General features: G+C 52.3%; 1 protein-coding gene across 10 annotated transcripts in view; it reads left to right on the forward strand.

Moving 5' to 3' along the window:
• Jakmip1 (janus kinase and microtubule interacting protein 1) overlaps positions 1-16,420 on the forward strand; it is a 121,583-nt gene that overhangs the window by 80,565 nt on the left and 24,598 nt on the right. For all 10 annotated transcript variants that reach the window (XM_026788641.1, XM_026788647.1, XM_026788650.1 and 7 more), the window contains exons 5-10: positions 373-492; positions 3,230-3,376; positions 4,096-4,236; positions 5,654-5,713; positions 13,498-13,626; positions 14,774-14,902. In XM_026788641.1, coding sequence (XP_026644442.1) covers positions 373-492; positions 3,230-3,376; positions 4,096-4,236; positions 5,654-5,713; positions 13,498-13,626; positions 14,774-14,902 — 726 coding nt within the window. The remainder of the gene's footprint in view (positions 1-372; positions 493-3,229; positions 3,377-4,095; positions 4,237-5,653; positions 5,714-13,497; positions 13,627-14,773; positions 14,903-16,420) is intronic.

Here is a 16,420-nt window from a genome sequence, read left to right on the forward strand (position 1 = left end):
GCTGAATGCTGCATTAGGTGCTGATGTTTGAATGTCGAGCATGACAGCCTGCTGTGGAGGAATGTACTAGCATGTTCTAGAAACCACACTGACTTGTGGTGGGTCTTTATAAGACATGCAGGGTAGGTGGGTTGCACGTGTGTGGGAGCTTCAGCTTCCCTGGGCTGGTGTTGGAACCCCACTGAGGTGTTTGAGGTCTCAGGCGGGTTGAGGTGAAGTGTCCCTGGAGGATGTAGCAGGAGTGTCTGTCTGTCTGTCTGCCACCATGTTCAGCACCCAGTCCTCTAGACAGGTCTGTCCCCATTGTGTCATCGTTGGGTCTGCAGAGCCTCCATGGAATCATTTGAGCTTCTTCAAAGTTTTTATTTTTAGGATCAACATATGGATGAGCGAGACGTGAGGCGATTTCAACTAAAAATTGCTGAACTGAATTCAGTGATTCGGAAGCTAGAAGACAGAAACACCCTGCTGGCAGATGAGCGGAATGAACTGGTAACCATGCAAGACACATGGCGTCTGTGGACGCGAGGAAAGGGCTGGGCCAAGGGGCAGAGAGTGCATGCTGAGGGCCTCCTGGTCCCCCCTTCCTCTGTGTATGTGTGTGTGCTTGTGGTGTGTCACACTCACTGAAGAAATCTCTCTGTTGTCTGTTTAGGGATCCATCCTTAGAAAACAGTTGGGGAAGTCAGTGAGAGGGCGCTGGATAGGGTGCTCTCTACAGCGTTTTGTAATATTAGCAACAGAAAGCAACAACAAACACAAGCAATCAACACTAAAGCCTCCCACGCTGCGCAGGAACGGTGGGGACTTTCCAGATTGATGCAGCACAGTCCTGAGGAGCAGATGTCACCGACAGGTGACTCCTTGCCTGTAGATTGCAGGATGAAAGTGGTTTACAGGGCAGGCTGTGTAGTGGTTTTGGATCTGGAAAGCTGTTCTTTTAGGTGGCGTGGATATGGATAATTCTACTTTTATTCTTTATTTACTTGGCATAAAAGTTGATACATTTCTATTTTTAGAAGTGATGAACAAGCATGCTGGTGGCTTAGTTGCTAGAACATTTGCCTGTCATGCAGGAATCCCGGGATGGGGTGGGGGTTCCATCCCCAGTGCTCCGTAAACCACGTGTAATTCCAGCCTTTAATCCCAACACGCAAGGGGGCGGGTAGAAGGATCACAAGTTCAAGGCTGTCTTTCAGTTCATATCAAGTCGTGAGGCCAGCCTGAGCTACATGGGATCCTGTCTTAGATCTCTCTCTCTCTCTGTTTGTGTGTGTTGTGAAATGAATGCAGACTTATAGTTTAAAATAAATCTTTAGCAAAACTAGTATATGCATAAATATGCTTCCTTCTGCCATAGAAACAGCTAAACCTCTTTTATTTTTAACCCCCATTCTTTCTTTCATTGTATCTTCTTTATTGTGTGTGCCACTTGTAGAGGTCAGGGGACGACTGTGGGAGCTGGCTATCCTTTTTCACTGTGTGGGTTTGGGGATGGGTTTGGGTTTGGCACCTTTACCTGCTGAGCCATCTGCTGGTCACAGCTAAGCTAGTTTTCATGTTAATGCACAAACCTTTCGGCAAAAGCCTCATGATCTTGGTGTTCATTCTGGACTGGATTGTGAAGGAAAATGTATCTCCACAGGTTTAGCAGAAAGAAAATTAATTTCTTCCTAGTGTGCTTGGAGGCATACCTCCGATGGCGACAGCCAGACGATCAGACTTGGGCTGTCCACCCATGCCATTTCTACTTCTTGCTTACATATTCATAAGCTGAATAAACACTCATGACACATGGTAATTTACCGAGGAGGGCAGGAAAATGAACAACTTTGGAAATGAGGAGGCAGTCAGGACTCTTTTGACTTCTGATCTGGGCGTCTACACATTTCACGTTAATCAACACATCCACACCCCAAGGCCTGGCGGTTTGATTTTGCCTTTGCAGAATGGGTTCTTTCTGTTTCCTCACCCCCTGTGTGTTAATGCTCTGCCATGCGCCCTGGCTTAGACCCATCAGTGCGGCCTGCATCCCTGGTGATGAGGCGTAGGCTTTGCTGGCTTGAACTTTGTGGTGTGGCAGTGCCATGGCCAGCCTGCCTGCTGGCCATTCAGGCCATTCCTGGCTTCTTTACTACTGTAAATAATGCCAAGAAGCCTGTGCCTGTCTTTGCTTTTGAGAGTCTGTCGCCATCATTCCTGGAATGGGAGCAGGGGTACATCTCCTCAGGTGGCTCACGGGTCACGTGGTGCCTTTGATACCTGACACACGACATCAGAGAGTTTAACATTCACAGAACTTGAGGGTGGGTGCTCAGGTCAGCCTCTGTACTGGATTCCTGCTTCTTGTTCTGTGTCTGTGGCTTCAGTGACCACAGGGCCACCTCTTTGCTCATGTTCTGGTGTACAGCATAGTGGCCATGGCCCTCCTGGGTGGAAGGGGGGTTCAGTGAGAGAGCTGAGAGGGTCAGAGCTAGTTCAGGTTCATGGGGAGGACTTGATGACATGGCAGCCACTTCTGTGGTGGTGATATGAGGAGATTTCAGTTGCTTTTAATTGTGGTCCACTGGAAGAGCTTTGTGAAGACAGAAGCTGACAGGTGCGGCCAATGCTTCAATTTTATAGATGAGGGAACAGGCTGAGAACTTGACCATGGTTGTGCAGCTGGACAGTGACCCTACCATTCCACCTACTGTGCTTAAGAGGAAAAGGAGAAGCCACTTTTAACTATGCAGCTCTCTGCTCTATCCCCCTGTCGCCCCTTGTGACCCCTCGCCAATCTCACTGGTCTGGCCCTCACCATGGGCCCATGGGCTTTTTAAGAAGGTGGATCTGATCACAAAGCTTTCCTACCTCAAAGATGTTGGGAACTGGGGTGAAGATCAAATGGCCAAGAGCGGCATAAGAGTGGTTCCCAAAGGCTGAAAAATGACAGCCTAGAAGGACACCTCACTTTTTTAGGGACTGTCTGCTTGGAGATTGTGGTAAGTCCCTCCAGGCTGTATGGCTGGACCCCCTTCATGCTCAGGAGGTGGCCCAGCTCTGGTCAGGGCTGTTGTCTGCAGAGTGTTGCCCTGCCATCTGCCAAAGAGTGGCCAGGAAAAACTAGGTGACTGGGTTGACCACCAGGGGTTAAACTCCTGAAGGGACAGTGTTGAAGCTCTGCTGGCGTAGCTTGGCCACCCGTGGGTCCATCCAGTCCCCTGACCTATGTCTGTACCCACTGCAGCTGAAGCGCTCTCGGGAGACAGAGGTGCAGCTGAAGCCGCTGGTGGAGAAGAACAAGCGAATGAACAAGAAGAACGAGGACCTGCTGCACAGCATCCAGAGGATGGAGGAGAAACTCAAGAGCCTTACGAGGGAGAACGTGGAGATGGTGAGGCTCAGCACGGACCCCGTCGGCTTCCCGCCCCTGTCCACGGCTTCCCGCCCCTATCCACGGCTTCCCGCCCCTATCCACGGCTTCCCGCCCCTATCCACGGCTTCCCGCCCCTATCCACGGCTTCCCGCCCCTGGCCAGACTCTGTGGTCCATGATCTCCACCAACCCCTCCCTCTGAACACCTCGGCAGTGGGATCAATCCCAGCTGGCCCTGTAGAATCAATAGGGCAGGCTTATCCACCGGATGATGGCCTGTGACTGTCTCATGCGTCATGGATTCCTCTGGGAGCAGTTACTGCTGTTGGGGCTGTATATGGAAACAGGGTTCGGGCTTTCCTCCATCAGGGATAACTGGTGTCTGTCGTCTGGGTGGTTGTAAGATGCCTTCGTGTTCATTGATCAGAGCGCCCATTTCACAGCTTAGAATACTGGGGCCTAAGGTGTGAGTGTGGGCAGCCTGAGGTGGGGAGTCTCCCCCGCCCCCGCTTGCCTTCCAGCTTTTAAGACTGGCTTAGCACATCCTCTGCCCCACGCCCTGCCACTCCACCCTCTCCAGCGAGCACCGTTGACCACACCTCTGGCTTGGCCTTAGCCTGCAGCTCTGTATCTCCCATCTTGGAACCAGTTGTCTGTCACCCCGCCCCCTGAGCCCCACAGAAGCCCTGTCCTTCAGACTGTAGCACACCTCGGCACTCTCTTTCCTTCCTGCTACAGAAAGAAAAGCTGTCTGCTCAGGCCTCACTAAAGCGACATACATCCCTGAATGACCTCAGTCTGACCAGGGATGAGCAGGAGATTGAGTTCCTGAGGCTGCAGGTGCTGGAGCAGCAGCATGTCATCGATGACCTCTCACTGGTATGTTGTCCCTCCTGGCCAGGATGGCACCACAGGAGGCAGAGTCAACAGCGAGCCTCGGGATGGGAGTGGGCTCTGACAACCCAGCCTCAGGCACTGGGCCCCCTGTGATGCTCCAGAAAGGAGTCTCAGCTCAGCTGAAATGAGATCAGTGCTACCTGGGAACAGTTTCCATGGCAACCTACTTTTCAATGGGCTCCTGGCTTGCCGCGGTGAAGAGGCCGCATGGATCTGTTCTGCAGGGCCTTTGAGTTATTATTAACTTATACTTATTTTTGCGCTTAGCTGCTGCATACCGGGAGTTTGAGCCTGCAAATCTGAACTTTGTTATCAGACCCGAGTTTGAAGGACCAGCTAAGGCTGTGGGTGGGCTTTGAGACTGACTCTTCAGGGCTGCTTACAGTGGAAAGGAGAAGGGAGTGAGCCTGCTGTAGAGAGGGGGATACTCTATGCAGAAGACAGAACCTGGCGGCGCCCTCAGTGGACTTAGTTGGAGCTCAGACGCAGAGTGGGCTCTGCTTACTCACGAGACCTGTGTGTATATGAAGGTTCCATCCAGTGGACTTTGAACGCTAGGAAGCCATGACCATATCCTAGAAGGATTTTATGTCCTTTTTCTGTCTTCCCCTCCCTCCCCTGTCTCCCCCACACTTCCTTCCTTCCTTCCACTAACCGTATAGCTTTCCATCTTGGCTTCATTATCCAGATAGCATAATATAGCTAAGGATGACAAGACACATTTGCTGAAGAGACAGTGAGTGCAAAGAAAAGCTAGGGACCATCGTGACCAGCCTGCCGGGGTCTGATGGGTGGATGCCCAGGCTCAGGCTGAGTCAAGCTTTGTCCTGCTGGAGGGAAAAGGCCGTGCTGAGAGTGAGAGACCCTGTGTCCATCTGGGTCCAGTGCCACTGCCAGATCTGCCACTCCTACCCCACAGGAGCCCTTTCTGCAGAGGATACCCACTAAGCAATGCTGCAGGACAGCTCCTAGCCCCATGTGCACAGCAAGGAAGAAACAACTGGAGAAAATAAAGTGGTCACCTGGCCAGTTCCGGGTTGTAGGAGATTCCACCCTGGCTCTGTCTGAGCTAGGTCACAGGCCCCTCAAACTGCTGTGGACCCTGCTGAGGCCAGCAGAACTACTCCGAGGCCATGCCTCTTAGGCTTTGCAGCCTCTTGACTCAAAGAATAATCCAGGCTTGCCTACGATGGCATGGCCCATCAGGGTGGATGTTTCCTTGGGAGATCTGTACCCAGACAAGGGCCCGAGTGAGTGTCTTGTCACCAGACTCTCAGTGGGGTGCCTAGAACGTGTCCTAGCCCACACAGTAGAGGTGAATCTCTGGGTCTTAACTGTATGGTGTGGTGGCGTCGGGGCCTGGTTGCAGATGCTGACAGGTGGGTGTGCTTCTCTGCAGGAAAGAGAACGCCTGCTGCGCTCCAAGAGGCATCGAGGGAAGAGCCTGAAGCCCCCCAAGGTGAGCCTGCCATCATACATATAAGGAGTTTTTAGGACAGGCCGGTCTTAGAGGAAGGGAGGGCCACAGGGTCACTCACAGACCCAGAGCAAAGGCTTGACTTGTGTGACCCGGCTGTGTTGGTTGTTGAAAGAAAGGCTCTTACGGCTGTCTCAAGGTTCCATACATTACAGCACAGTAATGTGACCTAGATATGGTAATTTATTCATGGAAAACTTACTAATGAAATTCTGTGTTTGGACCTAGGGTTATATATGTTCAAAATTAAAATCATAAATACCCAGGCCTTCTGAAGGGTTTAAAGGACCCTTGGCCTTGCCTTATGCCACCCAACACCATGCTCTGGGAACTCAGCTTTGGTGATTTACACAGAACGGTGTTCTTTTTGTAAAATGTAAGTGTTTTCTCCCAGAGGCAGCCTAGGTGTCCTGGTGAGGTAGCACTAAAATGACTGGGGAGACTTAGAGACCCTCAAGGGAGGTTTCGAAGAAGGGCGTGGTTTGTGTGTCCCTCACCCTGCCCACCTGTCTAGGATGGGTTTGCTCCTTCCTGAACTGGGACCCACTGGCTTCATCTTCTGATAGAGATGGTTGTAGAGAAATACTTTCATGTAAGCAAAACCGTGAAAGCGTGATAACAAATGCCAAGGACGTGCTCTCTGGTGGAGTCTGGGTGACAGTAGGGAGTGGTGGGGATGCTGCCGCTTCTGGCACAGAATACTGGTCGGCATAAGGAGGGCCAATGGTGCTAGGCATTCCATTATTTCAAGGACAGTGTAAGTCCTCACCTAAATGGGGTTGAACACACTTATAACCCCCACCCTGGAGAGGTGCAAGAAGGAAGATCTAGAGTTCAAAGCTAGCCTCAGCTAACTGGTGAGTTTGAGGCCAGACTGGGCTATCCTCAGTAAACAAAGAGGTGAGGGAGGTGTAAATCCTGACATACTATTATCCCAGGACTATCTGAACAAAATACTATAAAATGGGTCTCTTGGAATGAGAGAAAGTTACTGTCTTATAATTCAAGAGGCCAGAAGTCTGGCCTTGAGGTGCTGACAAGGCCATGCTCCTTCCCTCTGGCAGCTGGAGGTCTCCCTTCCCCCTTTCCTTTCAGCTCTAGTGATGGGGGTATTTCTTGCACTATGCCAGTCCCTGCAAGTCACACTGACGTCTTCTTTAGAGAGACCAGTCATGGTGGAATCAGAACCTCCCCTGGCCTCAGTGTGCTCCCTTTCACTGACCAAGTAAATTCACACGCTGCACACCACAGCCTGTGCTTCAATGTCTCTTTTGAGGGGACACACTTTAGTCATGACACCTTTGTATAAAACCCAAGAGTTTTAATGTGGATGCAAATGTCAGAACTACTAGAGCATGTCAAATGTCAAGTGTCTCTGAGCCCCATCTGGCCCACAGGTCGCCTGTGGTGGCACTGAAGTCAGTGTCTGAGCTCACTGGGTGCTTGGAGTCATTAGTGGCCATGCCACAATCTCATTTTCTCCTACAGCCACCCCGTCTCTTTCAGTTACAGGAGACAGATGCAGAGCAGTGGGCTGATGAGGCTGGGCCTCCAGCTCACTTGAGCTTCAGGGCCCGGCTTTCTCCAACAGGCTGAGCAAGTCAGGGCCAGGTCTCTGTGTTTTGAGCTCAGAAGCCCAGGAGGCTGGGCAAGGTGGTGCACACCTTTAATCCCAGCACAATGGAGGCAGAGGGAGGTAGTTTGAGACCAGCTTGGGTCTACACAGCAAGTTTCAAGCCAGCTCAGCCAAAGATCCTTTCTAAAACAAAACAGACAGACCGACAGACAGACAGAAAAGAAGGATTGGGACGTGGTCCAGCACAGCTAGTGTATATCCACAGCTGTGTTTACCGCATCCTAGAAAAGCTGGGAAAGAAAAAAAGTGATGAAACCATGGCCCCTCCCCAGGGCCAGTGTCTGTCCTACACTCGGCTGGGACTTGACTGCATTCTCACTCAGCACCACTCTAGAAATGTCCATCGGCATCACACATTGGCCTCGTAAACATGAATGTTTATGGCCACACAGTCTGCTGAGTGTGTGGGCAGTAAACTTGTTCAGGGTGGTGCGGCTGAGAGCTCACTTGTGCCCTCCTGTGGTTAGGAATAATACTGCAGTAACTGTTTCTGCCTCAGGGTGACCTCATTCTACCGCTTTCAGCCGGCTCCACGGACTGCTTGCTGCACGTTGCCTTTCTAGAGCTCTTTGCCCACCATTTCCCCTTCTGGGGGATGTTTTGCTTCTGTAGATGTCACTGAAGTAAAGTCCTTTTGCACAGAAAGTCTGAATGATTCTGGCTGCTGCCAACTCAGCGTTTGGAAGCTGGGACTAATGGGAAGAAAGCGCCCCCTGCTGCTGGAATGAAGATTGTGTCGGTTCTTATACCTGTCTGTAGTGCATGGGAGCCCTCTTCCAACCTGACACAGAAGTTAAAATACTGAGGGTGGGCGGCTGGGTGGTTTGCTGAACAAGCTTGGCACTAAACACTCCATAACTCGAGGTTCCCCAGAAATTCGTTGCTGAGGTCTGACTATTTCAAGCCTACATAGGCTGTGAAGCCTTGATCCCAGACTCTAATTCTGAAATTTAAAATGTTTTCAGTATCAACTCCGAACATTTAGATTCTGGATTCTGAATTAGGGATACTTAACTGATAAAGTCTATAAACATTTCTCCAGTCAGAGAAGCTCAGTCTTGTGTCCGCAAGCATCTCAGATAGGAGTGCCGGCCGGGCCTGTGCTGGAATACTGGGAATTAAAGAATCCCGCTGGCCCCCAAATGGAGAGAGAAGTTCACAGTGCACCGGCAGTGAGTTACCTGTGTATAGCAGGCACAGTGGGTTGTGTCCCCTGTCCTGTTTCCCTGTCCAGCACAGAGCAGGTGCCTCCAGAGTGGCTGACTGACTAAGGGCACTTCCTATCAAGGCAGTGCTTCAATTGGGGATCCCTCTGACGACTTTAGGCTGTGTCAAGGTTGAGAGCTGAAACTACCTGGCTTATCGTGGTTGGCCTGCTAAATCCAGATGCTCAGGCCCTTCTAATCCACAGTCCAGCCTTTGGGCCAGTGTCGGTCTCCTGTGGTGTTATCCACCCTGAAGGACTGTGAAGTCTGCTGGGCCATGCCCAGTCCAAGTCCCCTCCTCTCTAGGTAGGGACCCCGCCTTACTGTTGACAGTAATGAGTCCGCTCACAGCACCCTAGTCATCCAAACCTAAGCCAGGGCCTAGAAGCTAAATCTGCTGCTTGTGGAAGGCAGGGCCAGAGGGTTGGCGGGCATCTCAGGAGCAGGCGCTGCTATGGTGTGACGTCCTGCCTAGGGCATCCCACTGTTTTTCAGTGTGGTTTTTGCTGCTTCTCAGCAACTAAAGGCCCCTTTATCCCCATGCTTGTTTGCAGCTGAAACCGCTCCTAGGTAGTCCTTCCCAGCTGTTGCCCCAGGAGCTTGTGTGGCTTCATCGTGTCCTGTGTGTCTGGTGACTCACAGCTGCCAGCACGGCACCCCACCAGCCCAGAGGATCAGAGCAGTGACTACACGAAGCTGCCGTACATTTTATGCCCAGTGTGTCTGCAGGGCTGGTTCTTTCCTCATGTTGGAGAGATGAGGGGCCACTTCTCCTGTCCTAGTAGCACTTCTGTAAGGGCTGCATGTCTTTATCCAACCCTGGACCTCTGTCTAGGCCAGGGACAGATGGCTCCCCTGTAACTTAGGAGGCACAGCTTCCCCTTGACTTTCTGTAGTGGTTTGTGCCAGGCCGTGTAAGTGCTAAGGCAAATAAGCCCTGAGTGACACACTTCAGAGACAACAGTGGGTTGTGTGTGCCCAGGACACCCATGGGTGATGGCGATTAGCTGGAAGATGTCCCAGACAGGCGAGGGATGAGGCACCCAGTTCTTTTTGACTTTGGCACAGAGCAGCAGGCTCTCATCATGGTACCGTTGCTACTGCTGTGCCCAGGGACTTGACAGTTATCCAGGGACCCGAAACTGTTGACAACAGTTATGGGCATAATGGAGGCTGCTGAGTCCTAGGAGGGAAGTTCCCAGAGGACATGCTGGTTTAGAAGCTGTGCTCTATGATGAATACCTGGGGCTGGCCTGGAAACTGGCTTTTCCCCGTTGATAGCTCTGTCACCAGCACCTGGGAGCCGATCCAAGGCAGCATCGCTGTTACCAAGGGGACACCCTTGGGGCATCCCTGTCCTCCAGCTTCTGCTGCTGACAGTATTCAGGAAGCTGTGAGGAGTGCCTTTTCCTGGGGTTAGAGAGAAGCTGGGGATGGCCTGTCCAGCCAGCACAGGCTAGCAGCGCCTGCACCATCCCCAGCATGGAGTATATCCTGTTTGTGCTTTATTTCTCCTTCTTCCTCTGCCTCTGTGCCCTCGTGTGCCTCTACTTCTCTGGCTGCCAGGAGATGACCTATAGGCATGAAGGTATGCAGCTCGCTGGGGTGGGGAGGGTCTTGGCAGCTCCTGGCTGCCATTGGAAGATCCTGTATCTCTCAGGTGATTCTGACTGGATGCTGGGAAGGTAAAGAAAGGAGTTGATGAGATGCTGGGTCTAGTGAAGGAGAGGAGAGGAGAGAGAGAGAGAGAGAGAGAGAGAGAGAGAGAGAGAGAGAGAGAGAGGATTTCCTTCTATTTGCAAAGCGTGAGCTTGTGTGTGTGTGTGTGTGTGTAGAAGAAACATTCGATCTGCAGGCATTTTGGTGAAAATTACATTACACACACACACACACACATCTCACAGTAGCTCAGTGAGCATGGCCTCCAACTTAACCACGTACCTGAGAATGACCTTGAATTTCTGACCCTCCAGTCTCTACCTCCATCACATGCTGTGTGTCCAGTGACTCATAGCTGCCAGCACCCCACAGCCACGCACCCCTCACCATGCTGGATAATCATTCTACCAACCAAAAGACACCCCCAGCCCCCAAACTACATTCTAAACTTTGGGTTGGTTTATAGAAATGCAGCCGGCTAGACTGACCTGCGCTGTGAGGAGGGTGAGCGAGAGGAGCTAGCCCCTCATTCTGGGAACTCTCCTGTCTAAGAGTTGCAGGGAGTCCATGCCCAGGGAGCTTAGAATCAAGGAGCACAGGCCACCACTCGGCACTCGGCAGCTTGCAGGAAGCAACATTTCCTGGTGGCTCTCCCCCAGCCTCTGGAAGCAGGTGTGGGCCGCCTCCTGTGTGTCGAGGAAACAGCCAGGAACAAGTTTTGCGATTTTCAAGGAGATAGCCACTATGTTCACTTTAAACACCAAGCTGGTTTTTCTGTTTTGTCTTGTGTGGGTGAAGCTGTACCAGGTGGGGTGGCTGTACCGGCTTCTCTGTCATCTCATGGCTTAGACAAAGGAGCTCTTCCAGGCATGGGACAGCCTATGGGCACACCTATGGGCACACCTCTGTAATCTCACCTTGAGGGAGGTGGAGGCTGGAGGATGGAGTTCAAGGCCAGCCTGCACAACGTGAGACGTTATTTAAAAAGGAAAATAAGGCAACAAGGAGTTTGTAAAGGAGACAAACTGACCCACCCATGTGTCCCGACTCACCCACGTGTCCCGACCCACCCACGTGTCGTGCCCTGACCCACCCATGTGTTCTGACCCACCCACATGTCCCGACCCACCCACGTGTCCTGACCCACCCACGTGTCCCAACCCACCCATGTGTCCCGACCCACCCACGTGTCCTGAGAGCCTGACAGGCGCCGGAACTCAGCTGTCTTGGGGCTGCTGGGGAAATGCACGACTGTACATAGTTATGGATTCATTTCCACTGGCAGGATTTCACTGAGACTCTTGGTTTGGGCCAGCTTCCACCCTGTAAGTAGCTCCCAGCTCCCCTTGGTGCAGCAGGGCTCTCTGTGGGGCTGGTCTGCTGTGAGGCTCCATCTGGGCCAGACCCTGGGCTGCTGAGTTGGGAACATCAGCAGTCAAAACCTTGTGATTAGGCTGTCGTTGATACTTAATTAACGGTCTCCCTGGCTTCTGAAGCAGGTTAGCCTAGGTAATGGAGCAGGACTGTTAGCCCCAGACACATCCAGAATGCTAACAAACCCCGTGCCCTGATCTTGGGAGGTATGTCGTTTTAGAATCTTCCTGGGGCCCACTTGGTAGGGGGAGGAGCAGAGACCTCACTCCATCAGCCACCAGTTAGCACAGCCAGCTCACAGCTCTGTCCCCAGAGGCCAGGCAATTAGCAGTGTTTATGAAAAATAGGGTTGGCCAGGCAGCAGCTCACGACAGCAGGGGTGGGTGTGGAGCTTGGGGCAGAGGTGAGCTACGGTGTAGACCCCATTGCTCCCTGGAGTTTCTAATACCTGTGGGCCTGGGACTTCCTTTCTGAGGGCAGGGGAGAATTCTGAAGGCCACTTGGAATAGATGAAACCAAGCCTGGTTTCACTGCCCTACCTTCCAGCCCACCTGGGCACGAAGGCAGGGGGATACCCAGTAAATTCTGGCCATGTCAACCTTCAAAGAGGTCACACACAAACCCCAAATCACTTGACGAACGTTCTGGTGGAGAGAGAGAGTTGGTGCCTTGTAAAACCCTCTGTAGAAACCTCAACTGTGAAAGGTGGCCGAGAAGTCCCTCTCTGCCCCTTCTCTGCAACGTGAAAGGGACTTCCTCGTGGTGCTGTCACTCGTGACCCAAACCTCCATGTTCTCTATCTGCACACGTGTGACTGCAAACGCACATTGGCGTCAACCTGCAGAGCAGGAGATGCCCTTGGGGTGTGAGGTGCACCGTTCCTCCTCCGTGGGTGGGGAGAGGTGTGGAACTCAAGGAGTTTCTGGGAGCCCAGAGCTGACCACTGCAGCGAGGCTGCTGTTCTCTCACGGGCATAGGAAGCCCTCTGTGAAGGCGAGGAAGTCTCTCAAAGAGGGATGTTTAGGAAGAGAATAAAGAGCAGTGTACCTAGAGCCAGGAGCAGGTTTGCGCATGGAGACTGATGGTTGACGGTGGTAGTCTTCTGCAGCTAGCACTCCCCTGATGGCTACCCCGCCTGGTTTTAACCATGCATCTCTAGGTTCAACCTTGTCTGGCTCACAGAATCTGTTCAGCCAGCAATTACTGAATGAATGAATGAATGAATGAATGAATGAGTGAATGAGTGAGTAAAGCCCCACGTCCTGTAGAGTTTGGAGTGAGAGAGGTGTGGCCAGAGCCTCGGGTCATTGGCACATAGGACATTCAAACTGTGGGATCTGAGGTTATGAGTTCGGGGTTCTTCCACCATTCTTTCTGATTGTGTAAGTGTTCTGAGTGTGCTGTCCTCAAAAGGTAAGAAAAGTTGCCTCTTAGGCAGGCCTGGGAAGGACATGGGCCATGCAGCTGCTTCTCCAGCTCAGCCCTGGGGTCTTTGTTCTCCTGATCATGTGCCCCTTTCCTGGCAACCCATGTCGCAGCTCCCTTTGGAGCCAGACGTCCCACTCAGCTCTTAGACTGCTCCTGGTGCTGGCGCCGCAGAGTGGGTGAGGTCCCTTTTGTGCCTGAAGGGTGGCAGCTCATCTCTTGCCAGGAGGGACCTAAGGCTCAGAGAACCCTGTGTTTAAGGCCAACCCAGGAGTTGCATAGACCTCTCTACCTGTGGCACCTCCTGCCAAGCTGTCATTGCTACACTAGCCACATCTTCAGCTGCCCTAGCAGCTCGCTCTGTCCTCTGCAGCTGTAGATGGGCTCTGAGCCCCTCTGCCTTGGGCTGGCACGGATAGGCAGCTGTTCTCTCCTGCTCCTGATGTCATGCTCACGATCTCTTACAGAAGCATGTTGTGGAGACATTTTTTGGATTTGACGAGGAGTCCGTGGACTCAGAAACGCTGTCCGAGACATCCTACAACACTGACAGAACGGACCGAACCCCAGCCACGCCTGAGGAGGACTTAGACGAGGTAAGCAAACAGCTGTATGCTGGGGACCTCCCACCTTCTTGTTGGCCAGGACTGCTTCCTCTCTGGGGCCAGTCCTGCTGTGCCTTATCAGAGCCCCAGAGCAGGGAAAGCTGGTTCTTGTTGCCTTGCGGGGAACCAATGAACACCTTCCCCAGAGCGGATCTCCCTTGAGACTTCAGACCGCTAAGGACACACCCAGATACTGACCCTGTGCTCAGCATTGCAGATACAATTACACGTGGCTTATTTCTTACTGCTGCCCCCACATAGGTGACAGAAGTGGTCACACTGGGTGACGTTCATAAATTCTAGGTGTTATTTAGTACAGACTTTCCCCTGATGCCGCAGCCCACAGCAGGCTCCTCTGCCTGTTCTCCCTGTACCTCTCAGTGGCTGTCTCCTGAGCCCTGTTGTAAAAGGTATGCACTGGTTGCAGGGTGATTCCATCTGGTTGTGGCAAGTGCTGATGTAGCTTTCTGGTGTCATATGTGCCCTACTGGGAAGGCTCCCTGCACTTCCAGGATGAGTCTAGGCATTACGTCCTGTGTCTCCTTGTCCTAGCTCCTTGGGCAGCAGCCTTTTACAGACCCATGGTTGGGTCCATTCAAACTCCTGTTGTCCGTTCCCTTGGAGTTTCCTCTTGAATGATATCAGGACCCTCAGGAAGACGCACCTTCATCCAGTCATCCCACTGGCCTCAAATTCAGTGGCTTATGGCTGGAGGGGCCTACCCATGTTGGAAACACCATGAGTGCCAGGTCCTGTCTGAGTGTCGCTATCTGCAATAGTGACTTGCTACATCAGTCACCCTGCCCCATCCTCTCACGACCGCATGCAGGTGTCTGTCTCCAGAACAGAGACTCTCAGGAAAGACTTGAGGTCCTTCTCAGTGTGAACCTTCACTGTGGAGTCAGCCTGGCTCCCAGGAGGCCTGCAAGTGCTTGGGGCCAAGGACTGAAGGTGGAGAAGACCTTTTCTCCCAGTAGCCTTCACTCCAGGTCCTGATTCCTTCCTGGCATGACCAGTTCACTGGGCATCTGTAGACACCGGCGAGAGATGTGGGCACTTGCTGCTATCTTGACTCTGTCTCTTGAAGTCACCTAAGTCATGATTTGACTGTTTTTGTTGTTGTTGTTGTTTGGTTAAGACCACAACCAGAGAAGAGGCTGATCTGAGGTTCTGCCAGCTGACCAGGGAGTACCAGGCCCTGCAGAGGGCTTACGCCCTGCTTCAGGAGCAAGTGGGGGGGACGCTGGATGCCGAGAGGGAAGCCCGGGTAAGTGTGTCCCTTTGTTGATGGAAGGGCATGGAGACTGGGAACAGGAGGGAACCTGGGATCCCGTAGCCCTCACTCCTAGCTGCCGTCTGTTTGCCAGAGAGAACACTTACAGCATTGAAGGGTGGGGGGCAGACAGAGGACTAAACAGTGAGGGGCTTGCTGCTAAGTCTGCTGCTCTCAACTCGAGCTGCTGAGAGAACTGGTTCTTTCAAGTTGTTCTCTGACCTCCACATATGCAGACGCGCACAATAAATTAAAATAGGACGGGGTTTTAGGGAGTGATGAAATTATAGACTCAGCCAGTCTTCCAGGCTTCAGTCCTTTCCATCTCCCTGCAGATCCAAGGCCCCTCCTCTCCTCCAGTGTCCCCAAAGAACACTTTCAGGGGTTCTTGGGGTACCTCAGGCTCAGGCACTGCAGGTCATGCCATACATCCATGGTGCTGAGCTGAATTTTTCTGGAAACTTCCTCCCCTGACCCTTCTCCCACCTTGGCGTCACACGGTACGTCCCTCTGGGAGTACTGGCGGCACCGAAGAGCACCAGCTGGGGGCCAGTGCTGTCTCTTGCTCCCCATGAGTCAGGATGAATCAGTCCCATTTCCTAAAGAAGAAAGCTGAGCCCCAGGAAGGCAGTGAGATGATCGAAGATGCCCAGATGGTTTCCAACAGAGCTGAGAGCTGGGGCCATGCCACTGTGGCTCAGAATGCTCTGTAAACAGCCTTGGGAGCCCCACACAGGGAGGGCTTGGGTAGCTGAATAATGCAGAAATAATAGCATGGCTTGCAGGTCTCAGGAAGACGGCAGGTGTAGGCAGGAGGCACCGTCTCCAGAAAGAGCTTGGCACTCAGGACTTGAGGTGGTAGCAGATTAGGGTGGGAGAGGGGAGCATGCAGGAATCAAGATTCCTGAGGGGATGTGGCCACCTCTGCCACAATGAAAGATCCGTCTTTTGGGGTCACAACATGTGAACTTCTAGGCTTTATGTGGGCTTAAGTTCTTTGTCTTTTAACATCATCCATTTGCCCAGTTAGTTGAGATTTCATAATACATGTTGGGCATGGTGGCATACACCTGTAACCTCAGCACTTGGAGGCTAAAACAGGAGTATTGCCATTACCCGGACGCCAGCTGGGACTACATAGAAAGTTCTCGGCTAGCCTGGGCTATAGAGCGAGACCTTGTTTCAAATTTTAAAAAGAACAGAAAAAGAAGTAGGTTCCTGATTTTTCAGATGACCTTGAACTTCTGATACACCTCCGAGGGCCGGGACTGTGGGGCTCTGACAGCACACCTAGCTTGGATTCTGCAAAGCAGGTCACAGCTGGATGCCTGCTGAATGAGAAAACAGTGACCTTGTTAGAGCTAGCCTTGGGACCCTGAGGCGTACAGTTCTGTCTGGCCGGTTCTGGAAGAGCAGCACTCCTCCAAACTGTCCTTGATTGTCTGATATTGGGGGAGTTAGAGCCACTGCCTCCCGTGACCCCTTAGCTCTCACTTTGATGATGCAGCTGTA

Source organism: Microtus ochrogaster, unplaced genomic scaffold (genome assembly GCF_000317375.1).
Source record: "Microtus ochrogaster isolate Prairie Vole_2 unplaced genomic scaffold, MicOch1.0 UNK5, whole genome shotgun sequence".
Lineage (NCBI taxonomy): Eukaryota > Metazoa > Chordata > Mammalia > Rodentia > Cricetidae > Microtus > Microtus ochrogaster.